Source organism: Lithobates pipiens, unplaced genomic scaffold, assembly GCF_037356315.1.
Source record: "Lithobates pipiens isolate NorthernLeopardFrog02 unplaced genomic scaffold, aLitPip1_a1.2 Scaffold_1, whole genome shotgun sequence".
In the NCBI taxonomy this organism is placed as follows: Eukaryota; Metazoa; Chordata; class Amphibia; order Anura; family Ranidae; genus Lithobates; species Lithobates pipiens.
In genome coordinates, this window is record NW_027507685.1 from 191,937,793 (window position 1) to 191,965,499 (window position 27,707).

General features: G+C 42.5%; 1 protein-coding gene across 9 annotated transcripts in view; it reads right to left on the reverse strand.

Annotated features, from left to right (window-relative positions):
• Positions 1-27,707, reverse strand: part of VSIG4 (V-set and immunoglobulin domain containing 4) — an 87,636-nt gene that overhangs the window by 33,880 nt on the left and 26,049 nt on the right. For 2 of the 9 annotated variants that reach the window (XM_077479263.1, XM_077479247.1), the window contains 4 exons: positions 12,868-12,933; positions 10,729-10,797; positions 6,459-6,530; positions 6,109-6,174 (listed from right to left, as the gene is read on the reverse strand). In XM_077479263.1, the coding sequence (XP_077335389.1) occupies positions 6,109-6,174; positions 6,459-6,530; positions 10,729-10,797; positions 12,868-12,933 (273 nt within the window). Of the gene's footprint in view, positions 1-6,108; positions 6,175-6,458; positions 6,531-10,728; positions 10,798-12,867; positions 12,934-18,479; positions 18,612-22,775; positions 22,908-27,707 lie in introns of all 9 variants that reach the window. The other 7 variants (XM_077479298.1, XM_077479288.1, XM_077479272.1 and 4 more) reach the window with 5 other exon arrangements.

The following is a 27,707-nucleotide window of genomic DNA, read 5'->3' on the forward strand; positions in this document are numbered from 1 at the left end:
ATTATAACATCTGTCATGTATTTTTTTATACATTTTTTGCCATCTGTGTCCCATTGGGGAGATTTTCCTTCACTTCCTGTCCCACAGTCAAAACATGAAGTGAGAGGAAATCCCTCCAAAATTAGCAAGTCCCGGAGTATCACCAGAACTAGAGGCTCCATTAGAAGATTTCCCCTCTATTAGGCTTTATGTACACATGGCGTTTTTACATCTCCTGAATGATTTACCTTGACAGATAGTAACCGATGTTTAAAACCTCAGTTTTGCCGTGTTTACAAATAGCCAATAATGAAAACGAAATGCAGCTAAACGCAAGTTACTGTGTTTAGACGCATTTGTCGCTTAAAATGCCTGTTAACTCAGCTTCTGAAGCCATTTTTTGCGTTCCAAAAAATGCCTCTAAACTCAACTGCCTAGAAATGACTGTAAACGACCCTGTGTACATGTACTGATAAGATAACAGGAGAGTTCAGGGGCAGTTAAAAAAAACTCTCAACTGCTCCAAACCATCCGTTTACTAGCAGCAGTGTATATAAGGCCTTACTGTTCTGATGTTGACCAAAAATTTTGAATTTTCCTTTACTTTCTCTTTCAGTGATAATGGTAAATCGGACTAACAGAAAGGGATCAATCTACCTAATGGGGGCACAGACCGCAATAAAAACTGACAGGGATTTCAATCCCTCTCAACTAAATTCAAAAATAAAAAAAGTTCAGTCTGTACATCAGACCAAGTAGGAAGGAAACAACAGCATGCAGGAGTAGATGTTCCTGGGAGAACACATGCTGAGCAAATGGTGGCCAATAATGTCCACCTTTTGATAGAATGTCACAGTATATACTACGTATATTAAAGTTGGTAAACACCTGACCATCACACCTACAGTGCGCCTATGGAACCAAACATATTTTGACAGCTTGTCAAATTGTTAAAGAATCTGTGAAGGGTACTTCTCCTACAGCATAAAAAGACATATTAATTGTGCTCTTTCAACTTTAAGGGAACAGTTTGTAGATGGCTATTTTCTGTTCCAGAATGACTGTGTCCAAAGCCATCTCCATAAGTTTTAGAGTGGAGGAACTTGAGTGGCCATCACTGAGCCCTGACCTCAACACTACTGAACACCTTTGGGATCAGATCTTCCCATCCAACATCAGTACCTGACTTCTGCCCTTCTAAACACTTTTGGGATCAGGTCTTCTAATCCAACATCAGAACCTGACCTCAACCCTACTGAAAACCTTTGGGATTAATTAGAATGGCATCATCAGTACCCAACCTTACAAATGGGCACAAATTCCCATAGATACACTCCAAAATCTTGTGTAAAGTCTTCCCAGAAACGTGACAGGCTGGAATAGCCACAAAAAGAGGGCTAACTTCATATTAATGTCCATGGTTTTGGAACTGAATGTCAAACAAGCTCAAAGGGCTTTGATGGTCAGGTGTCCATACAAATTTGGTCATGCAGTATGTATATGAATGAGGTATAAAGTTATAGTAGGAACACACCATTTATCAATATATTACTCGGGATATCACCCTACCGCGCGGTGATCTCACATTCCATATCTGGGTTATCAGTAACAGGATTTTCTATGGTACCAAAGCAAAAGAAGGAGTCATTGGTTAGGTGTTAAAACCCGCATTGCACATTTTCATTCCAGATATACTTGCAGTTATTTTATCTCATATCATGTATGTAGCTCACCCCCATAGGAGCAGCTGGTGAATACAGTCCTATTCCCCCACTTAAAGCACCTATAGCCAGGCACACAGCATTTTCCTTATTCTTCCACTGGCTCAGAAAACAGTCCAGGGGATCTTTTAGAGTTTTTATCAGGAACAATAAACTGGGATATGGAGAGGGAACTTGGGATATCCAGAAACTGTAAAACTGGATAACTTGAGGACTCAATTCAATTTCTGGCTGTACTTCACAAACTGTTAAATGTCTCACGGATTTTCTATGCTGTTGATGACCGGTACTGCTTCCAGAGTTAAAAGCCACACACAGTTGCTTTCCTTCAGCACTGGGGTCCTCTTCTCACTCAGCCACAGGATCATCGGTTGCATCCTGCTGATATCCACCAGGCTCCTCCTAGTGAGGGAGATGGATGTAGACTCATACCACCATAGGACAACTGGACCACCAACTTCCTCCTGGCTCTCTCCAGTGAGCTTCTCCAGGCCGAACTTGATCCCTGGATACAGATATGCAAATAGGCCCCCAAGCTAAGCCTAGTTTGGACCTTTAGTGTTTTTTTTCACAGCTTCCTTTAGGGTCCTACACCAGGGGGCAGCGCCCCCTCACAGGGGTCTCCTCCTGGGCCCAGGAACACTGCACTTGCTGCTCAGGCCTCAGACTATTTATGAGCTCTCTTCACCTTCTGAGCGCACCTTCTCAGGGATTGGCCAAAGTCCCATAAATATTTATGCCTAAAGCATCACATGATGGACATTCTGGAGCTTATTTCTATTTAGAGAGATGGAAAAAACAGCTCCCTAGGTGGACAGACGTTCTTCCTAAGTGGACAGGGCATTCATGAGCTTAGTTCTAGGTAAATCAACTGCCTTGGTAAACAAACATACTTCCTAGGTAGATGGACATTCTGGAACTTAGTTCTAGGCAGACCTACTCCCTAAGTAGATGGGCATTCTTTCTAGACAGATGAACATTCTTCCTAGGTAGATGGACATTCTGAAGCCTAGTTCTACATAGGGAGTTGGCAAGAACAGCTCCCTAGGTAGAGATACATTCTGGAGTTTATACTGTATCTAGGTAGATGGGCATTCTTTCTAGGTGGATGGAAACTATAGAGCTTAGTTCTAGGTAGTGTCAAGGCTGGCTTAGCCCTTTCTTCTCTGGGCTGCGTGCTCAGCTGTCAGCTAATTGCCAGTTCTCATCTCTCTCTACAGTTACACAGCTGTTCCTGATCCTACTCGTCTGACCTGCCTACTTAAAGTGGTTGTAAACCCTTACAACACACTTTGACCCACAGGAAAGCCTAGATTAAGGCTTACCTGTAGGTCCAAGAAATATCTCCTAAACCTACACAGTTTAGGAGATATTTGCCGAAAGGCAGGCACCGCTGTCTACGGCGCATGCGCCGTAGACAGCGGCGCGCGGGCGCACTGAGCTCGCCGCGGTCAACGGCGATATGCCGCGAGTGGCGGATCCCGTGTGCATGCGCGGGAGTGACGTCATAGCGGCTTCGCCGAATGACAGTGGCGGATCAGCGAGACCCACCGAGAAGATGGATGCGCCGGACTACAGGGGACAGCAGTGACTTCGCTGGCTCCTGTGTCAATTCTGACACATGCGATGCATAGTAGTCAATTATGATTTACCTTTGCAGGGAATGAAAGAGGAAGTAAACTCATCAGGGTTTACTTCCTCTTTAAAGCTGTCCAGCTCCCTTCATCTCTGCCTTCGCCCTGGTCACATCACAAGAAACCATCTCCTGCGGTTCTGTTTAAAGACTGGCTTGCTTCCCTTCTGGCTCCTTACCCTGCTTGCTCTTGCTCCACTTGGATCCCTGACTTCTGGCCTGGCTGATTACCCGATCTGGTTATTGAACTCTGGACTAGCTGACTACTCGATCCGGTTACTGGACTCTGGCTATGCTTTGACTACGCTTACTCTATTTACCTTTTTATTTTTTATTAATAAACAAGTGTGATTTAATTGTACTTCTCTCTCGGTCTGGTTCATGGTTTCTGACAGGTAGATGGGCATTCTGGAGCTTAGTTCTACCTAGAGAGTTGGTAAAACCAGCTCCCTAGGTAGACACACATTCTGAAGCTTTTCAGATTCCATCCAAAAGTGGAACTTCCACTTAATTGCTTCCTCCCCCCCCTCCGGTGTCACATTTGGCACCTTTCAGGGGAGAGGGGGGAACGGAGACCTGTCTTTGAAAGGTGTCCTTCCACACTTCCTGGTGACCGGCCGCAGCCCCATCTCCTGGAAGTTTGGCCCCCTTCTCCTTCCTCCACTGCCGGGCCAAACAGAAAGCACAGCACAATTCAGGCATGTGCAGTACAGAACCAGCCATAAAGTCAAAAGGCTTCACTGCCGGGTTCCCTTACATGGAATTAGCGTTGGCTGTACCCGACAGTCGATCTGAACATTGGCTGGGGTGCCGCCATTGCATGTTTCCTGGACAGGTGCGTGTCCATATAGTAAAAGTCAGCAGCTACATGATTTAGTTCTACCTAGGGAGTTGGCAAAAGCAGCTCCATAGGTAGAGATACATTATGGAGTTTATATCTAGGTAGACCAACTCTCTAGGTAGATGGGCATTCTTCCTATGTAGATTGACATTCTGGAGCTTAGTTCCAGGCAGACGGATATTCTTCCTAGGAAATTCTGGAGCTTAAATCTAACTATACCAACTTCCTAGATAGACATTCTGGAGCCTAGTTCTACATAGGGAGTTGACAAAACTAGGTCCCTAGGTAGAAGCACATTCTGGAAATTGTATCTAGGTAGATGGACATACTTCCTAGGTAGATGGACATGCTTCCTAGGTAGATGGACATTTTACAGCTTAGTTGTAGGTTGATGGACATTCTTTCTAGGTAGATAGACATTCTCAAGCTTATTTTTAGGTACACAAGCTCTCTAGTTAAACAGATATTCTTCCTAAAAAGAGAGGAGACAAATGGTCACATGAATCTGTGGTCACGTGCCAAGTTCCAACTCTTCTGTCCTCTGGAATAAAGAATGGGAAAGTTTTATCCTGGATGCCCACATTGCTGCCAAGTGACATGGATGCAGCAGTGGTGTGATAATGTCACGATGAGAGGAGGCAACAAGACTGATCAGCAGGAGGCATAAACTGCAGTGTTAGGTCACTGGTCTTCAGTCCTAGAAGAGGTGCTATGGAGACTAAGGTGATGATGTACTCTGGTGCTTCATAAGAGTTTATTTTTATGTGGGGATGGGGATGAATGTTGAAATATTTCCCCAGAGATGGGCTTTAAAACTTCCAGTATCACATGATGAACAAGGGTAAAGCTAGGAAGACAATCCAACTTTCTTGGAAGAACTGAGCTACAAAATGCAGCAGTGAGATGAACACCAGAGCAAGCAGGGAAAGCCAACTGACCATCTTATAGTGAAATGCATCTAAGTGCATACACACTAAATGCACAGCAACTACTTGGCGCTAACATACTCCTGCAGATGGCATGGCACACAGTGGTAACTCTGGTGTGAATTATAACACAAAGGCAGAGTGTGTACCTACCTATGAAGATGTTAAGCAGAGCTAAGCAGTGTCATCAACAGGTAAAAAGAGAGGAGATGCCATTTATAAATACCGTACTTATCCCCCTTCCATTAAACTATCCCACTTAATAGACCAAATGCTTAATGCGGTCATGTGACAGGCCAGGCCCTGACTCTTCTGTCTTCTGGAATAAAGAGTGGGAGGGTTATGGCCTGGATGCCCTCATCACTGCCTAGTGACATGGACACTTCCTATTAGATCATTCAGCGGAATCCTCATAGGGGCCCTGAAGACTAGAGAAGTGGTGAGATAATGTCATGATGAGAGGAATCAACAAGACTGGTCAGCAGGAGGCATGGATTTCAGTGGTGGGTCACCAGTCTTCCGTCCTGGAAGAGGTGCGATAAAGGTTCAGGTGATGATGAACTCTTCATGGTGCTTCAGATGGGTTTATTGATTTTTGATTTGGCACTGGAATGGGGAGAGATGTTGAGAAATTTCCCAGAGACGAGCCTAAATACCTCCAGTATCACATAAAAGACAAGGAAAAAAGCAAGGAAGACAATCCAACTCGGTAGAATTGAGTTACAAAATGCAGCACTAAGCCGAACACCAGAGCAAGCAGGAGGAGCGGGCAGAAGGTGGTATACAGTAAATTCTCCTAGTTGAACACATACTGGGCACGCAGAAACTGTTTGGAGCTAATACAGTATAGTCCTGTTGATGGCATGGCATGCATTGAAGACTCTGGCCTTAATTACAGCACAATTCAGGAAGAGGGCGGCGCAGGCACATGTCTATAAAGATGCTAAGCGCAAGTGAACAGCATCATCAACAGCTACATATACAGTGACACCATTTATTAATATTTACTTGTATTAAGGTCCCGCCATGCAGTTGTTTCTGTTTCCATATGGGGTGTTTCAGTAACAATATGTTCTATGGTACCAAAGCAGAGAATAACATTATTATAAGGAATCGTTTATTGGGTATTAACAAAAAATCTAAATTTCAGTGCACAGAGCTCATTTTAGATGCCCTTGCAATTATTTTTCCTTAAATTATTTTTAACTCCACATTTTATTTCTCGCTCATGGGAAACCGCTCTACAGGCTCCCCAGATTGGTGGGGCCTTGCTTTTGACGATAGGGAAGAAAAAAAGTAGTAACAAAAAGGGCCAACAATTTTACAAAAACAAAGCTATACAAATCTACGCATTATACCTGTCACAGTTTGTGAGTTCTTTGTAGGAGTTATTTTCTTATTATGGTCATCAATGTTAGAAATTCGGTTCTCTGTGATAGCAAAACATTTCATGTTAGTAGTATTAATGGTAGGTAAACTTATAGGATATTACAATAATATGAGCGCAAGTGACTACAGATATAACAAAATATAGCTGAAATGCATATGCCACCATGGGGGACTGGTATATACTGCAATTTTGCTCAGCTGACGATCGCTCTTCAGTGGAGATCCACAGACCACTCTACTTCATGGTCATTTACTCAATGGTCAAAGGATCTCACAATATATTAACATTTATGTGACAGTTTAGTTCACAAGCAATAGTTAGTACTGGTGTCTATTGATGATTGCAGGGCCAGAGCACCCTGGCCCAAGTGGAGACGTTTCCTAAATGTGTTGCTTGGTTACCAAACTCATGTCCAGAAGGAGAGGAAGCTGTGCAATCAGCATTCCCCCATCTAAGAGGACACCACCACTGTATACATTGTGCAGAATCCACTAATAGTAGACATTGGCAACAGTTCTTCTAAATCCCCACCAGTAGTGGTGCCCATTGATGTCAGCAAGCCAAGAGCACTCTGTCCAGAAGCTTGACAAAGGTTTAAAATACTCTGAAACGTGTTGCTTGGCCTAGGCACACGTGTCAAGGAGGAGGTAATCAGTGAATTCAGTTTCCCCCTTTAATAGGACCCTACCACCGTGCAAATTTTGCAGGATGCACCAAAAGTGGACACCAGAAAGAGTTGTCCAAAGCCATCAGTGGGAATGTAACAGAACTCTTCCCAGTGTCCACCATTTGTGGATCCTGCTAAATGTTGACAGCTGTAGGGTTCTCTTTGATGGGGAAAACTGAATTCACTGCTTCCTTCCATCTGGACACATGTACATTAGCCAGTCAAAGCATTTCTACTCTTCTCCACCTTTGTCAAGCCATTGGCTAGGGTTTTCTGTGCTTGCTGAAGGAATAAGGTGTAGTAGTCCTCCCTGCTACTGCTCCCAAATATTAAATAAAAGTTCTGGCCTGCCCAGGTGATTTATATAAAAGAACACAACTCCATGCAGGTAGGGAATAGAAAAAAAGAACAGAACACTGTTTAAAGAGAGATAGCGTATCCACCCAATAACCTGTAGGGTGTGGCTGTGCTTTTTATGGTTAGCATAAAATGGGTTGAGAAAAATTAAGAAAAGCACCATAAACCAAGCAGTTTGATTCAAATAAATTATTTGTTGAACTCTGTGTCAGTGACAGACTTCCTAAATAGGACACCTTTATATTCGTAGGAAACATACAACATATAACATGTACAAAACATTGTTAAAAAGACAATCTGGATTATGAACACACATGCAGGAAATTCTATGATAAAGATAAATATCAAAAAACTATGGGAATTCCCATTTAGGATAAGTGCACATTGAGCAAGGTAGAAAAATGCCAAAAAAATTAATTGAAGACAAAAGGGTATCTTTGATTTGTGATTTGGTTCATTGAACCCCAGCTCCATTGCAACAGTGTAACATTGAGTACTTTCTCTGGCAATTGGCCATTTATACCGTTTCAGATAACGCTGAAATTGCTGAGATTTGACTGGAAAAACGATGATTTATTAACATAGCCATGGTGAAGTTGTTATATCTACTGACATTGTGACATGTACCTATTAAAACAAAGAAAATAGCTGTCTTGGAAAAAATTAGCTGTCTTGGAAATAAAATCAAGATTCTACACCAGCTGTTCATGTCCTCTCTAATTGAGGATTTACCATCTATTGCTACTTATGCTGTGAAATCCAAAATGAAGGATCTGTACCACGCAATTGCAACACTGTTTGCAGTTTTACATAACCATTCAATTTCTATATTGAGGAAATATTTGCTGCCTTAAATTAATGACCGATTATAATACACACGATTATAAGGAGATATTACTCTGTTACACATGGACGTTACCTCCATTAAGACTTGATATTATCAGTGCTTACTTTTTACTCAATTTTTGGCCATTCATGAGTTGATCTTGGTAATCAAAGATAACCTTTTGTGTTCAGTACATTTTTTTGGCATTTTGCTACCTTGCATAGTCCTAAAATGGAATTCCCATAGTTTTTTTGATATTTATCTTTATCATAGAATTCCCAGCATGTGGGTTGATTATCCGAATTGTCTTTTTAACAATGTTTTGTACATGTTAGAGTCCATTCACACAGGGGCAACACGACTTCCAGCGAGACTTTGGGAGGCAACTTGGACACGACTTGAGTATGAATCACAGCGTGACTTGAGGCAACTTACAAGGCAACTTGAAGTTGCCTCCAGGACAGGAGACTTTGCTAGTGGCCAATCATATAATAATCAGCTCTGTGGGAGGGAGGGGTTTGCCTAGAAAACTATTTTTACTTCCTGGAAAGTTGCTTCAGTTAAGACAGGGGATCCGACTTGGAGGCAACTTCCATTGAAATCAATGGGTACAAGTTGCCTAGAAGTCAGATTGAAGTAGTACAGGAACCTTTTCTGAAGTCAGAGCGACTTCAGTAGTGTGCATTGAGATGGCTCTCATTCACTTACATTGATTTTATCATGTTGGGCGACTTGAGGCAACTTGGGACGACTTCAAGTCGGATTCAAAGTTGCTCCTGTATGATTAGACTCTTATATCTTGTATGTTTTCTAAACGTATAAAGGTGTCCTATTAAGGGCCGGTTCACACTGCAGGCGCGGCGAGGCGTCTCCGACTTGCCTCGCCGCGACCTGCGGCGACCTCAGCGGCGACTTGCAGAGGACTTCTGTATAGAAGTCAATGCAAGCCGCCCCCGAAGTCGCCCAGAAGTAGTACAGGTACCTTTTTTCTGAGTCGGAGCGACTCGAGTCGCTCCTCTCAGAACGGTTCCATTGTACAGAACGGGGGCGACTTGCGGGAGCGAGGCGAGGCGAGTCGTGTCGCCTCGCCCGCTGTGTGAACCGGCCCTTAGGAAGTGTGTCACTGACACAGATTTCAACAAATAAATTATTTGAATCAAACTGCTTGGTTTATGGTACTTTTCTTTTGATAGTGTAAAGCCTCATACACACGATCGGACTTTGTACAAACTTTCCCGTGGATTTTTGTACAAAGGGCGTCGGCCGTGAACTTGTATTGCATACACATGGCAGGACTTTTTCAGCCAGCTTTCACCAAATCACGTGGTTTTTCTGCTCTTTACCACCACCTTTGGTCAAGTTCTGTATTGCTGTCTTATCTTTTGCATTGGTTCTGAGCATGCGTGTTTGTACTTTGTACAAAAGTCCTATGGTTTTCTGCACACATGATCCGACTTTGCTCCAAGAGACTTTAGTTGCCGGAAAGTATGTCCATTCACACAGCCAACAAAAGTCAGATGAAAACTGAAAAAGTTTGTCCGATGGAGCGTATACACAGTCGAATGTTGCCTTAAAGAAAGAAATTTGCTAATTTGCATGTTTGTTGTCAAAAAATCTGATTGTGTGTATGGACCTTAAAGGGGCTGTAAAGGTAAATGTTTTTTCACCTTAATGCATTCTATGCATTAAGGTGAAAAAACATCTCACACTGCCGGTGCCCCCAGTCCCCCCATTTTACTTACCTGACCCCTCGAAAATCTCACGCTCGCCCCCGCCGTCCTCTTCACCACTTAGCCTGGCCGCTGATTGGCTGGAGTGGATGGATTGAAAGCAGCGCAGCCATTGGCTCGCGCTGCTGTCAATCACATCCAATGACGCAGTGCGCCAGGGGGCAAGGCCATGTGATATAGCCACCAGCTGTATTACGAGAGCGCGCCCACAGGTTCTTCTCACCATGTGAGGGAGCTCGCATGAACATGAGAAGTACCTGCGGGAGGAAGCAGAGACAGCCGCCGAGGGACCCCAGAAGAGCAGGTTCGGGGCCACTCTGTGCAAAACGAGCTGCACAGTGGAGGGAAGTATAACATGTTTGTTATTTTTAAAAAATAAAAATTTTTACTTTACAATCCCTTTAACCGCATCTCAACCCATTTTATCCATTCAGGTAGTGTCCTGATCGGAACCCCCAGTGCTGCAAAGCACTAGTGCTACCAGCTAAGCAACACTGCTGCCCATAAATAACTATAAATATGTGTGCAATACAAATTCTGTTATCTTTTCAAAATTTAAAGTGACTATAAAGAATAAGCTTTAATTTTAACAATCCTAGAGCAAAAGAGGTCTGCACTCACTCAGTATAACACAGAAGATGAACCTACAGTAACTTACCTGTAGTTAAGTCTGGTTCTTTGCCAACAGAACTAACTTTTACATCAGGAATGACGGTAATAAAGATTCCTGTGATAAGATAACAGTTACATATATATATATATATATATATATATATAGTGCTTTTAGGGAAGGACACTTTCAAACTAGGCAGAATTAAACACCACAATATTAAAGAAACCCTTCAGCAGCGCTTGAAAGACAAGAAAAAAAGCTTTGCAAACCAACTCCCTAAGCGCCCGCACATGCAACAACCTGCACACCAGAGCAAGCAGGGAGAACCAGCAGTGCACAGTGCAAGGCAAATGCTCCTAGGCGAGCACATACTGAACGCACAGCAACTACTTGGAGCTAAAATACTCGTGACACAGCACAGATTGGAGACCTTGGCATGAGTTACAAGGCAACTTAAAAAGAGGATGGAGCATATACTTGTCTATGAAGATGCTAAGCACAACTGAACCGTGCCATCAAATGATAAAATGAGCTAAGATGTGGTTTATCAGTATTTACCCCTGACCTCCAAATTCCCAAATTAACCATTATCCCCTCCTCTAGGTCTGCCCCAATATATACACTATATTGTCAAAGGTATTGGGATGCTTGCCCTTACACGCACATGAATTTTTATGGCATCCCAGTCTTAGTCCCTAGAGTTCAATATTGAGTTGGCCCACCCTTTACAGCTATAACAGCTTTAATTCTTCTAGGAAGGCTGTCCACAAGCTTTAGGAGTGTGTCTAGGGGATTGTTTGACCATTCTTCCAGAAGCACATTTTGAGATCAGGCACTGATGTTGGACAAAAAGGCCTGGCTCGCAGAGGTCAGCACTCTGTGCAGGCCAGTCATGTTTCTCCACCTAAAACTCGTTCATCCATGTCTTTATGGACCTTGCTTTGTGCACTGGTGTGCAGTCATGTTGGAACAGGAAGGTGCCATCCCTAAACTGTTCCCACAGTTGGGAGCATGAAACTGTTCAAAATATCTTGGTATGCCGACGCCTTAAGAGTTTTTCTTCACTGGAACTAAGGGGCCAAGCCCAACACCATAAAACAACCGGACACCATAATCCCCCCTATACCAAATTATTTGGATCAGTGCACAAAGCAAGGTCCATAAAGACATGGATGACCGAGTTTGAAGTGGAGGAACTTAACTGGCCTGCACGGAGTCCTGACTTCAACCCACTAGAACACCTTTGGGATGAATTAGAGCACACACTGCAAGACAGGCCTTCTTGTTTAACATCAGTGCCTGACCTCACAAATGTGCTTCTGGAAGAATGGTCAAACTTTCCCAAAGACACACTCCTAAACCTTTGTAGACTGCCTTCTCAGAAGATTTGAAGCTGTTATAGCTGCAAAGGGTGGGCCCACTCAATATAGAATCTTACAGACTGAAATGCCATTAAAGTTCATTTGCGTGTAGAGGCAGGCGGCACAATACTTTTGACAATATAGTGTATATATATATATATAAAAAAAAAAGTAAGCATCCCAAATGATGACTTGAATTTAGAGCACACCAAGTTCTGACTTGTCCTAGTGGATGACCACAACACTGCCTGGGGATTTGGACACTTCCTATTGGGTCAGTGACATCGTCATGGGGTCCTGAGGACTATAGTAGGATGTGATGATGTAATGGTGAAAGGAGGCAACAATACTGCTCAGCAGGAGGCCTGGACTGCAGTGGTGGGTCCCCAGTCTCCAGTCCTGAGTGGTGGACTTAGAACATTTTTTTAAATTGGGGATGGGTTTGGAGAAAGGGATTGGGGGTATTTTGAGAATGACCTCAGAGATTAGCTTTAATACCTCCAGTATCACATGATGGACAGGGAAAAAGCTAGGAAGCCAATCCAGCTGCCATGGTAGAACTAAGCTAAATAATGCAGCACTAAGCTGAGCACCAGAGCAAGCAAAAATCACCAAACGCCGTATAAAGGAACACATGATAAACTGCTTGTAGGTAATATAGCTCATGTTTTTGATAGCATAGCACACATTGGAAGCTCCAGAATGAATTACAGCACAATTCAGGAAGAAGGCGACGCATGTACAAGTCTATGAAGGTTCTAAGTGCAACTGAACAGTGTCATCAGCAGCTGCAAAGACAGTGACACCATTTATCGATATTTACTTGTTTTAACGTCCTGCCGTGTAGTTTGTTCAGTTTCCATATGGGGAGTTTCAGTAACAATATTTTCTATGGTACCAAAGCAGAAGATAACAATATTATAAGAATTCAATAAGTAGGTATATAAAAAGAAAAAAAAGATTTCACAGCATTTTTATTTCACATGCTTTTGTGGCTATTTTGCCTTACTTTAAGCTACAAGCTCTACAGTTTACATTTTGTTTGTCGCTGGCATCAAATAGCAAATTGTGTGCCAACTGCTCTACAGGCATGCCGGATTGACAATAGAGATTTGCAGAGAAGAAAATAAGCCAAAAATAAATAAAGGATAGCTTATGGACAATAAAGTCATAAAAAAATAGCCAAACAAATAGAAGCATTATACCTGTCACAATTTATGAGTTCATTATTGGAATTATTTTATGTTCTTCAGTGCTAGAACTATGGTCCTCTATGATATTAAACCTTTCCTGTTGGAATTATATAAGGCAGGTAAACTTATAGGCTACTAAAAGGATATGGGCATAAAAGGGTAGAGATAAAAATAGCAAAATATAGTTGAAGTATGCATCTGTCACCATGCTGGTTTATATACAGATACAGTATATTGCAATTTTTCTTAGCTGGCAGTCCCTCTTCCAGTGGTGATCCACAAACCAAATGCTACCACTCTGGTAGCACTCTGGTCAACCACTCGGGTATAAGTCAAAGTAAGCAAAGAAAAGCACATTGACATAAGCACATCAAACAATGTACTAAACAATTCATGTGTCATTTTATTTAAAAGCATCAGTAGAAGGATAGATAGAGTCAGCAGTGGTGTCCTTTGATCTCAAGTTTAGTTCTACCTAGGGAGATGGCAAAGCCCGTTCTCTAGGTAGATGGGCATTGTGGAGATTAGTGCTAGGTAGACCAGCTCTTTAAGTAGATGACAATTCTTCCTTGGTAAATTGACATTTTATCTGAGTAGGCAAACATTCTGGGGCCTAGTTCTACCTAAGGAGTTAATAAAACCAGCTCCATAGGTAGACAGACATTCTTCCTAGGTGGATGGACATTCTGTAGCCTGCCGTAGACTAATGACACAATCTTGGCCTAAGCAAAGTCACTTATTGGAGCTCAAGAATGGGTTTTTATTGATAACAGATTGGAAAAAAGATACAGTTGCTGTATATTTTGACATGTCAGGGCTATTTCATGTAAACTTGTAGAGTTGATGACAGGTCCACTTTATTGTAGGTGGCGAAACTACCAGGGTCGCAAAGGTAGCAGTAGCGCCGAGCCCTGGAGTTCAGTCCCTGTTGGGGGGCTCCAGTGGGGTATCTGGCCACAGGGCCCTGAGCTGAGAGCGTCTGTCTCATACAGCCCAGAGCCTGCACTGACAGTTCCACCTCCCTTGCATGAATGGAGCATAGCAAACAATGGAAGCTCCAGCATGAATTACAGCACAATTCAGGAAGAAGGCAGCGCATGTACAAGTCTATGAAAGCAGAGAGAGACAATCTGTTCCTTCTCCTCCCGCCCCTCTCCTCCTGTGTGCTTTGCAGAAAGTGTGATGCTAAGCAGCTGAATTTGAACAGGAACAGATTGACGCTCTCCTCTTGCATCTGTGCAGAGAGGAGGGAGGGGGAACTGTCAGTGCAGGCTCTGGGCTGTATGAGAGAGATGCTTTCAGCTTGGAGTCCTGCTGAGGGGGCACTAATGGGCAGCACTGATAGGTGGCATTGATGAGCACTGATAGGTGCCACTGATGGACAGCACTGAGAGGTAGCACTAAAAGGCACTCCTAAGCGGCAGTGATGAGCACTGATAAGCAGCACTGATGTGGCTACATTGATGATCAATGCCCTGATTATCACTGTAAACAATGTAGCGACAGTCTTGCGTTAGCGGCTTTCCTTCCTTCACACAGACACAGTCAGTGTGGGAGGAAAGGTCTGCTGATAACTGGAAAGTCTGTTTATATATGATCAGCTTATCACATGATAAAGGGCCATTGTGATCGGCCCTTTACTGTGATCTGTGATCAGGTGTGTCTGAACGACACTGGATACATGTCCCAGGGGGCATGCGGAAGGTAGGGTTCTGGGGGGATGTCCATTGGTGCCCTCCCAGAACTGGAAGCCTGGTGCTCAGATGGAAGGGGGGGGGGGTTAGGGGGGCCCTTTATGGTTTCTTGCACCCGGGCTCTAAAGTTTCTAGTAACGGCTCTGTTATTGTGTATCACTGATGGGTGGAATCCTGCATTTGAGGTTGTAAATTCCCAGAAGCAGCACAAAAAACTCTTATGCCATGTACACACGAGCGGAATGTCCGACAGAAAAAGTCAGATGGGAGCTTTTCATCATAATTTCCGACAGGGTGTATGCCCTATCGGACTTTTTACATTGAAAATTCTGACGGACCTAGAAAGAGACCATGTTCTATATTTTTCCGACAGAACCAATTCTTATCGGGAAAGCCGCTTGTCTGTATGCTGTTCCGACGTACCAAAAATGACGCATGCTCTGAAGCAAGTACGAGACGGAAGCTATTTGCTACTGGCTATTGAACTTCCTTTTTCTAGTCCCACTGTACATGTTGTACGTCACCACATTCTTGACGGTCGGAATTTGTTGTGATCGTGTGTACGCAAGACAGCTTCAGAGTTTATTCCGATGGGAAAACCGGTCATGCGTAAAGGGCATTGGGGAATTAAAGATATATGAAAAGACAATGCCACACACATGCAAGCATGTATACCTGTTACAACACGTGGGATCTTTGTAGTAATAAATTCCTCATACTCATCACTGCTAGAAACATTGTCCTCTGCTGTTCTGACGTACCAAAAATGACGCATGCTCTGAAGCAAGTATGAGACGGAAGCTATTGGCTACTGAACTTCCTTTTTCTAGTCCCGTCATATGTGTTGTACGTCACCGCATTCTTGATGGTTGGAATTTGGTGTGATCGTGTGTACGCAAGAGAGCTTCAGCAGAATTCCGTCAGAAAAACCTTCAGAGTTTATTCCAACGGGAGAACCGGTCATGTGTACAGGCAGGGGTCAAGTCCTGGGAAAAAAAGTGTGGGAACTCCCACCCAAGATCCATTCCCCCACCAAAAAAAAAAGGTACGCTCATATGCATATATACTTCACAGAAAATACAGTACAACATTTATTGTAAAGTGCCAGTTTACAAAAACAAAATAACGTGTCAAACAAAACAATCAACACAATGGGTGATGATCTTTCCCTCGCAGGGAATTTCTACCACAAATACACCCTGTTCCAAATTCTGTTACACAGCCCATTAGAAAATATCCCACAAACAGGAATACGTATTGGCAGAGTATTGCAGAGTATTGGCAGGGTATTGCAGAGTATTGATAGGGTTTAGCAGAGTATTGGCAGGGTATGTATTGAAGAGTATTGGCAGAGTATTGCAGAGCATCGGCAGGGTATGTATTGGTAGGGTATTGCAAAGTATTGATAGGGTATTGCAGAGTATTGGCAGGGTATTGCAGAGTATTGGCAGGGTATTGCAGAGTATTGGCAGGGTATTGCAGAGTATTGATAGGTTATTGCAGAGTATTGGCAGGGTATGTATTGTAGAGTATTGGCAGGGTATGTATTGGCAGGGTATTGCAGAGTATTGGCAGGGTATGTATTGCAGAGTATTGATAGGGTGTGTATTGTAGAGTATTGATAGGGTATTGCATAGTATTGATAGGGTATTGCATAGTATTGGCAGGGTATTGCAGAGTATTGGCAGGGTATTGCAGAGTATTGGCAGGGTATTGCAGAGTATTGGCAGGGTATTGCAGAGTATTGGCAGGGTATGTATTGCAGAGTATTGGCAGGGTATTGCAGAGTATTGGCAGGGTATGTATTGCAGAGTATTGGCAGGGTATGTATTGCAGAGTATTGGCAGGGTATTGCAGAGTATTAATAGGGTATTTATTGCAGAGTATTAATAGGGTATTTATTGCAGAGTATTGGCAGGGTATTGCAGAGTATTGATAGGGTATGTATTGCAGAGTATTGGCAGGGTATTGCAGAGTATTGATAGGGTATGTATTGCAGAGTATTGGCAGGGTATTGCAGAGTATTGATAGGGTATGTATTGCAGAGTATTGGCAGGGTATTGCAGAGTATTGATAGGGTATGTATTGCAAAGTATTGGCAGGGTATTGCAGAGTATTGGCGGGGTATGTATTGCAGAGTATTGCAGAGTATTGGCAGGATATTGAAGAGTATTGATAGGGTATTGCAGGGTGTGTATTGGCAGAGTATTGGCAGGGTATTGCAGAGTATTGGCAGGGTATTGCAGAGTATTGGCAGGGTATTGCAGAGTATTGGTAGGGTATTGCAGAGTATTGGCAGGGTATTGCAGAGTATTGACAGAGTATTGCAGAGTATTGATAGGGTACTGCAGAGTATTGGCAGGGTATTGGCAGGGTATTTATTGGCAGAGTATTGGCGGGGTATTGCAGAGTATTGGCGGGGTATTGCAGAGTATTGGCGGGGTATTGCAGAGTATTGGCGGGGTAGTGCAGAGTATTGGCGGGGTAGTGCAGAGTATTGGCAGGGTATTGCAGAGTATTGATACTGATAGGGTATTGCAGAGTATTGATGAGTATTGGCAGGGTATTGCAGAGTATTGATGAGTATTGGCAGGGTATTGCAGAGTATTGATGAGTATTGGCAGGGTATTGCAGAGTATGGATGAGTATTGGCAGGGTATTGCAGAGTATGGATGAGTATTGGCAATTTGGCAGGGTATTGCAGAATGCAACTTACTTACACACTAGTGACTGACCTCCTGGTATTTATTCTCTTCCCTTCTGTTCTGGGAGGAGAAGAAGTAAACTTGAAAAGTGCAGCGGCTGTGGCAACAGGAGGCACTGGGTAGAGGGGAGCGGGAGGACAGTCCGGCGCGCAGCGTGTGTCACACTGACTGACGGTCTCGCGCCAGTGCGTGCCCACGTGCACGGCCGAAGTCATGTGACCGGTTGCTAGATGCGGAGCGGCCCCTGCCTAGCAACCAGTCACTCGGCGGCTGAGGAGCGGCGCGGACTACGCGCTGCATAGCCTCAGCCCGGCTCAGACAGCTAATGGGAACGGCGTTCCCGCTGTGGAAATAGTACGGGAACGCCGTTCCCATGCGTTCCCGCAGCACTCGAGCCCTGTGTACAGGGCATTAGGGAATTAAAGTTATATGAAAAGACAATGCCACACACATGCAAGCATGTATACCTGTTACAACACGTGGGATCTTTGTAGTAATAAATTCCTCGTACTCATCACTGCTAGAAACATTGTCCTCTGTGAAAGTTTCTTCTCCAGCTGTACGAACGCTCACATCAGGTTTGGTAGTAACAAAGGCTTCTATGGCGATATATATATATATATATATATATATATACATATAAAACAGAGTTTATCCTCATTTAGTGCACTTAAAAAGCAACATTGTTAAAGCCCAACTAAAGTCTCACACTTTTTTTTATATCTTATTATTTGTGACTTTTGATGGGAATTTTCATTACATACCTTTGTTTTATCTCCAAATAAACAGAGTGTATTATTTCAGAGACAATAACCACACATATTGTACAGCAAGCATTTATACCTGTTACAACACGTGGGATCTTTGTAGTAATTGATTCCTCATATTCATCACTGCTAGAAACATTGTCCTCTGTGAAAGTTTCTTCTCCAGCTGTGCTAGTGCTCACATCAGGTTTGGTAGTAACAAAGGCCTCTATGGTGATATATATATATATATAAAAAACAGAGTTTATCCTCATTTAGTGCACTTAAAAAGCAACACTGTTAAAGCCCAACTGAAGACTCACACTTTTTTATCTCTTTATAGCCCCACTTGTTATTAGGCTTGTGCAATTCATTTCGTAACGAATCGAAATTCGGCCGAATTTTGCATCTTTCGGACATTCGGATGCATCCGAATGTCCGAATAAAAAAATAACAAATTACAACGAATACGAAAGAAATATAACGAATGAATTCGACATGATTCGAAATTATTTCAACATGATTCAACATTATTTCAACTGCATTCGAAATTATTTCAACTGCATTCGAAATTATTTCAACCGCATTCGAAAATATTTTGTGACCCGACTTTAGGGCCATGTATCTCGGGGTCACTTGGTGCTAGACACTTCAAATTTGGATATGTTGTAGTGCTAGTATTATTGTGTTTTGTATACCAAATTTGGGGTTTCTAGCTATAAGTGACCCCGAGATATGTGGCCCCAAAATCGGGTCGCAAAATGTTATTAGTTATTAGAGCAGAGAATGACATTTTGCGACCCAATTTTGGGGCCACATATCTCGGGGTCACTTATAGCGAGAAACCCCAAATGTGGTATGCAAACACAATGGTACTAGCTCTACAACATATCCAAATTTGAAGTGTCTAGCACCAAGTAACCCCGAGATACATGGCCCTAAAGTCGGGTCACAAAATATTTTTGAATGCGGTTGAAATAATGTTGAATCATGTTGAAATAATTTCGAATGCAGTTGAAATAATGTCGAATCATGTTGAAATAATTTCGAATGCCCCAAAATCGGGTCGCAAAATGTCATTCTCTGCTCTAATAACTAATAACATTTTGCGACCCGATTTTGGGGGCCACATATCTCGGGGTCACTTATAGCTAGAAACCCCAAATTTGGTATGCAAACACAATAATACTAGCACTACAAAATATCCAAATTGGAAGTGTCTAGCACCAAGTGACCCCGAGATACATGGCCCTAAAGTCGGGTCACAAAATATTTTCGAATGCGGTTGAAATAATGTTGAATCATGTTGAAATAATTTCGAATGCATTCGAAATTATTTCAACATGATTCGACATTATTTCAACTGCATTCGAAATTATTTCAACATGATTCAACATTATTTCAACTGCATTCGAAAATATTTTGTGACCCGACTTTAGGGCCATGTATCTCGGGGTTACTTGGTGCTAGACACTCCAAATTTGGATATGTTGTAGAGCTAGTATTATTGTGTTTGCATACCAAATTTGAGGTTTCTAGCTATAAGTGACCCCGAGATATGTGGCCCCAAAATCGGGTCGCAAAATGTTATTAGAGCAAAATGTTATTAGAGCAGAGAATGACATTTTGCGACCCAATTTTGTGGCCACATATCTCGGGGTCACCTATAGCTAGAAACCCCAAATGTGGTATGCAAACACAATGGTACTAGCACTACAACATATCCAAATTTGAAGTGTCTAGCACCAAGTAACCCCGAGATACATGGCCCTAAAGTCAGGTCACAAAATATTTTCGAATGCGGTTGAAATAATGTTGAATCATGTTGAAATAATTTCGAATGCATTCGAAATTATTTCAACATGATTCAACATTATTTCAACCGCATTCGAAAATATTTTGTGACCCGACTTTAGGGCCATGTATCTGGGGGTCACTTGGTGCTAGACACTCCAAATTTGGATATGTTGTAGAGCTAGTATTATTGTGTTTGCATACCAAATTTGAGGTTTCTAGCTATAAGTGTCCCCGAGATATGTGGCCCCAAAATCGGGTCGCAAAATGTTATTAGAGCAGAGAATGACATTTTGCGACCCAATTTTGGGGCCACATATCTCGGGGTCACTTATAGCTAGAAACCTCAAATGTGGTATGCAAACACAATGGTACTAGCACTACAACATATCCAAATTTGAAGTGTCTAGCACCAAGTAACCCCGAGATACATGGCCCTAAAGTCGGGTCACAAAATATTTCCGAATGTGGTTGAAATAATATTGAATCATGTTGAAATAATTTCGAATGCATTCGAAATTATTTCAACATGATTCAACATTATTTCAACCGCATTCGAAAATATTTTGTGACCCGACTTTAGGGCCATGTATCTGGGGGTCACTTGGTGCTAGACACTCCAAATTTGGATATGTTGTAGAGCTAGTATTATTGTGTTTGCATACCAAATTTGAGGTTTCTAGCTATAAGTGACCCCGAGATATGTGGCCCCAAAATCGGGTCGCAAAATGTTATTAGAGCAGAGAATGACATTTTGCGACCCAATTTTGGGGCCACATATCTCGGGGTCACTTATAGCTAGAAACCTCAAATGTGGTATGCAAACACAATGGTACTAGCACTACAACATATCCAAATTTGAAGTGTCTAGCACCAAGTAACCCCGAGATACATGGCCCTAAAGTCGGGTCACAAAATATTTTCGAATGTGGTTGAAATAATGTCGAATCATGTTGAAATCATTTCGAATCCGGTAGAAATATTTTCGAATTTCGTTGAAATATTTTCGAATGTGGCCGATTTTTCGAATTCGGTAGAAAACGAAACGAAATCCGAAAACGAATTTAAGGAAGTTAACGAATATAACTAAACGAAATTAATGAATTAACGAATTAAAACGAAACTAAACTAAACAAATTTTTTCCTTTTGCACATGTCTACTTGTTATTATTTTGTGACTTTTGATGGGAATTTGCATTACATACATAGTGTATTATTTCAGAGACAATAACCACACATATTGTACAGTAGCTGGACAGTATGTAAGCAGCTTAGTTAGGCCGCAATTTGGGAGGAAGAGATAAGGCAGATACCTTCTTAGAGTGTAGAATCTGATAAACAATAGCCACAGATTCAGCCAGTGTCTGAGCACCAGAATAGGCCGCAAACTTTGAGATGCAATGCAGGATTTTCTCTGCAGCAAACATTGTCATGTTAGGTATTTATTCATGTAGACTTGACAGAGTAACTAAAAGGTCAACTTTAATTAATACTTCCAGCATCAGATGACAGGCATTCTATAAATGGGCATTTTATCTGATTAAGCAGACATTCTGGAGCCTAGTTCTACCTGGGGAGTAAATAAAACCAGATTCATAGGTAGACAGACATTCTTCCTAGGTGGATGGACATTCTGTGGCCTGCTGTAGACCAATGACACCATCTTGACCTAGGCAAATTTGCTAACTGGAGCACAATAACTTTTTATTGGTAAAAGATGGGAAGAATTATACAGTTGCTGTATATTGTGACATGTCGGGGCTAATTCATGTAGAGTTGTAGGGTTGCTGACAGAAGACTGTTTATATATGATCAGCTGATCACATGATAAAGGGCCATTGTGATCGGCCCTTTACCATGATTTGTGATCAGCTGTGTCCAAACGACACTGGATGCATGCCCCAGGGGACATGCGGGAGGTAGGGTTCTGGGGGGATGTCCATGGATGCCCTCTCAGAAATGGAATCCTGGTGCTCGGATGGAAGGGGGGGTCAGGGGGGCCCTTTATGGTTTCTTGAACCCGGGCTCTAAAGTTTCTAGTAACAGCTCTGTTAATGTGTATCACTGATGGGTGGAATCCTGCATTTGAGGTTGTAAATTCCCAGAAGCAGCACAACAAACTCTTATGCCATGTACACACGAGCGGAATGTCCAACAGAAAAAGTCAGACGTGAGCTTTTCATCGTATATTCTGACCGTGTGTATGCCCCATTGGACTTTTTACATCGAAAATTCTGACGGACCTAGAAAGAGAACATGTTCTATATTTTTCCGATGGAACCAATTCCTATCAGGAAGACCTCTTGTTTGTATGCTGTTCTGACGTACCAAAAATGACGCATGCTCTGAAGCAAGTATGAGACGGAAGCTATTGGCTACTGAACTTCCTTTTTCTAGTCCCGTCATATGTGTTGTACGTCACCGCATTCTTGATGGTTGGAATTTGGTGTGATCGTGTGTACGCAAGACAGCTTCAGCAGAATTCCGTCAGAAAAACCTTCAGAGTTTATTCCAACGGGAGAACCGGTCATGTGTACAGGGCATTAGGGAATTAAAGTTATATGAAAAGACAATGTCACACACATGCAAGCATTGATACCTGTTACAACACGTGGGATCTTTGTAGTAATTGATTCCTCATATTCATCACTGCTAGAAACATTGTCCTCTGTGAACGTTTCTTCTCCAGCTGTACTAGTGCTCACAGCAGGTTTGGTAGTAACAAAGGCCTCTATGGTGATATATATATATATACATATAAAACAGTTTATCCTCATTTAGTGCACTTAAAAAGCAACACTGTTAAAGCCCAACTGAAGACTCACACTTTTTTTTATCTCTTTATAGCCCCACTTGTTATTATTTGTGACTTTTGAATTTGCATTACATACATAGTGTATTATTTCAGAGACAATAACCACACATATTGTACAGTAGCTGGACAGTATGTAAGCAGCTTAGTTAGGCCGCAATTTAGGAGAGAGATAAGGCAGATATCTTTTAAGCCCCTGTACACATGGTCGGAGATTTCGACAACCAAATCAGTCGGATTTTGTCTGTCGGATTTTGTCTGTCGGATTTTGTCTGTCGGATTTTGTCCGTCGCATCTTGTGCGAAACTGTTGCATACACACGGTCGGACTAAGTTGTCGAAAAATCCGATCATTCAGAACGTGATGATGTAATTTCGTTACGATGGGACTACGTTCAGGCTAGTAGCCAATAGCTTTGATGTAGGAATTTGATCTGAGCATGCGTGGCACTTGGTCCGATCAAAATTCTCTACACATGATTGGAGTATGTCCGATCGAACCAGTTGGTCGGGAAATATTTCCAACATGTTGGAAAATTGGGTCTGACAGATATTCAGACGGAATCAGTCCAATGCATACCACACACAGTCGGATTATCCGATGACACGGTCCGATAGGACACATTCTGACGGATTCTCCGACCGTGTGTACAAGGGCTTAGAGTGTAGAATCTGATAGACAATAGCCACAGATTCAGCCAGTGTCTGAGCATGAGAATAGGCCACAAACTTTGAGATGCAATGCAGGATTTTCTCTGCAGTAAACATTGTCATGTTAGGTATTTATTCATGTAGACTTGACAGAGTAAATAAAAGTCAACTTTAATCAATACTTCCAGCATCAGATGGCAGGCATTCAGTAAATGGGCATTTTATCTGGTTAGGCAGACATTTTGGAGCCTAGTTCTACCTGGGGAGTAAATAAATCCAGATCCATAGGTAGACAGACATTATTCCTAGGTGGATGGATATTCTGTGACCTGCTGTAGATGAATGACAGCATCTTGGCTTAGGCAAATTTGCTAACTGGAGCACAATAACAACTTTATATTGGTAAAATATTGGAAAAACTATACAGTTCTTGTATATTGTGACATGTCAGGGCTAATGTAGAGATCTAGGGTTGCTGATAGGTCCACTTTATTGTGTAGTGACAAAACTACCAGAGTCGCAAAGGTAGCACTTGCGACTGGGGCTGGAGTTCTGCCACTGTTGGGGGCTCCAACTGGGTTGCTGGCTGCAGGGCTCTGAGCTGAGAGCATCTCCCTCATACAGACTAGAGCCTGCACTGACAGTTCCTCCTTCCTCCCTTTGCATGAATGGAAGAGGAGGCAGCCAATTTGCTTCTTCTCCTCCCACCCCTCCCCTCCTGTGTGCACTGTGGGAAGTGTAAAGCTAAGCAGCTGAAATTGATCAGCAGCAGATCAGCGCTCTCCTCTCCCATCTATGCGAGGGAGGAGGGAGGGGAAACTATCAGTGCAGGCTCTGGGCTGTATGAGAGAAACACTTTCAGCTCAGAGTCCTATGGAAGAGGTACTGATAGGTGTAACTGATGGGAACTGATAGACGACATTGATGAGCACTGATGGGCAGCACTGATGAGTACTGATAGGCAGCATGGATGAGCACTGAGATGTGGTACTAATGGGCACGGATAAGCAGTGTAGATGAGCACAGATAGGCACTGATGATCAGTGCCCTGATTATCAGTGTAAACAATGTACTGACAGTTAACGGCTCTCCTTTCCTTACACAAACACAGCGTGGGAGGAAAGGACTGCCGATAACCAGCAAGTGTTTACATGTGATCAGCTGATCACATGGTAAAGGGCTGCTGTAAATTGCCCTTTACCATGAACTGTGATCAGCTGTGTCCAAAGGAGGGCACACAGGAGGCAGGGTTCTGGGAGGATGTTCATGGATACCCTCCCATAACTGGAAGCCCGAGGCTGAGATAGAAGAGAGGGGGGGGGGTCAGGGGAGCCTTTCATGGTTCTTTGCACCGGGCCCTGAAGGTTCTAGTAACGCCTCTGTTATTGTGTATCGCAGATGGGTGGAATCTTGCATTTGAGGTTGTATATTTCCAGAAGAAGCACAGAAAACTCTTAAACCCCTCTCACAGTGAGGAGCTTTTCAGGCGGTTTCACGCTAGAAAAAGCATCTGAAAAGCTCATGAAAACCTATTTCCATTAAAATCAATGAATGCATTCGCACTGGGGCAGTGAGCTGGCAGGTCGGTGAAAAAACGCCCCTTTCTATTGAAATGAATGGAAAGCTCTTCAAAAGCACCTGAAAAGCTGTTCAAAAGCACTCAGTATTTCACTGGCAGTTTAGAAGCGCCTCAGTGTGAAAGGGAAATAAATCTTAATGAAAAGACAATGCCACACACATGCAAGCATTTATACCTGTTACAACGTGTGGGATCTTTGTAGTAATAAATTATTTCCCCATGCTCATCACTGCTAGAAACATTGTCCTCTGTGAAAGTTACTTATCCAGCTGTACTAACTCTCACAACAGGTTTGGTAGTAATAAGGATTTCTGTGACGATATATATATATTTATATATAGTTTATCCTCATTTAGTGCACTTAGGAAGCAACACTGTTAAAGCCAAACTGAAGTCTCACACTTTAGTCCCATTTGTTATGATTTGTGACTTTTGATGGATGGGAAATTGCATTGCATACCCTTGTTTTAGTTCCAAATAAACAGAGTGTATTATTTAAGAAACACTCACAGGTTTTCTGCTGATTTTTTCCTTCAGATTTACCAAAACCATATAATATGAGGTCAAACCTTAGGAGTTTCAATTTGTATGCAATCAGGCAGGCCCTTGCACTACATGGTTTTGGTAAATCTGAAGACAAAAATCAGCAGAAAATCTGATAGTGTGTATGGGGCTTTAGCCCTTCCTCCTCTGGGCCAGCCGCTCAGCTGTCGGCTAATTGCCAGCTCTGTTCTCTTTCCACAGTTACCAGCTGTTCCCGCTGATGCCCGTCTGACCTGCATATTTTAAAGCCTTCCAGCTCACTTCTCCTTTGCCTACGCGTTGGTCACATCACAAGGAACCATCTCCTGCTGTTTGTTTAAAGACTGGCTTGCTGACATCCTTCCTGGCTTCTTATCCTGCTTGCAGTTGCTCTCCTTGGATCCCTGACTTTGGACTGGCTGATTACCCGATCTGGTTAATGAACTTTGGACTGGCTGATTACCCGATCTGGCTACTGGACTCTGGCTATGCTTGACTACGCTTTTTCTATTTACCTTTTTATTGTTATTACTAAACAAGTGTGATTTAATTGTACTTCTGTCTCAGTCTGATTCATGGTTTCTGACACACACATATTGTACAGTAGCTGGACAGTATGTAAGCAGCTTAGTTAGGCCGCAATTTAAGAGGAAAAGATAAGGCAGATATTTTCTTTAAATAAATGTTATGCCGCGTACACATGATCGGAATTCCGGCCAGAAAAAGACCGATGAGAGCTTTTCATTGGAAAATGCGACCGTGTGTATGCTCCATCGCAATTTAGCTGTCCGAATTTCCGCCAGCCAAAAATTGATAGCATGTTCTCAATTTTCCTGATGGAAAAACTTTCTATCGGTAATTAAGATCGTGTGTATGCAATTCCGACACGCCAAAAAGCACGCATGCTCAGATTCAACTACGAGACAGAAGCTATTGGCTACTGGCTATTGAACTTCCTTTTTCTAGTCACGTCGTATGTGTTGTACGTCACCGCGTTATAAATGATCGGAATTTGATGTGACCGTGTGTAGGCAAGACAGCTTGAGCCGAATTCCGTCGGAATTCCGTCGGGAAAACCATCAGAGCTTTTTCCAACGAGAATTCCGATCGTGTGTAAGCGGCATTAGAGTGTAAAATCTGATAACCACAGCCACAAAGATTTTTGAGTGTCTGATCACCACAATAGGCCACAACCTTCAAGATGCAATGCAGGATTTTTCTTGCAGCAAACATTAGAATACTGGCAGCTTCTCTGACAGTCCTTCAGCAGACCTGCTCCGCATATTCTGGTCATTGCCCAAATTGGATAACTTTTAGACCCAAATTCATACAGTAACCCAAAAATTCACAGACCATATTATCCCCAGAGACCCAGGTTTTTTCCTTCTCCATCATAATGACTTTTCAATGAAATCATATAAAACCCACAATTCGACAATGCTATCTCCGCATTGAGGACATCAGACAAATGGAAGATTTAACTAGTTCTCTTAAAGGGACTTAGAATGATTTCTTAAGAATTTGGTCTCTTTGGTTGGACTTTTCCATCTCTACTGATTACAAAAAAAATGACGTTTGATACACCTTTAAAAATCTCCCCATGACTTTTTTGAAGATTTTTTGATATTACACTTACTTTTTATAGAGAAATCCCTTCCACCTGACACAACTCCCTCTGATTTCCTTTTCTTTTTCCCCCTTTTTTTTAATGTCTACTTCCTTGTCCCTCATTACAGCATTGATGGGACACAAACAAGTGTTTTTTTTTTTTTTTATGACAATATGATTAATGCTTCATGTTGCTTCCACTTATATAAAACCTACTCTCTACTATTTCATATTTAAACACAGTGCGGGTTATTTACGAAAGGCAAATCCACTTTGCACTGCAAGTGCACTTGGAAGTGCAGTCGCTCTAAGTCTAAGGGGTAGATCTGAAATGAGGGGAAGCTCTGCCGATTTTATCAT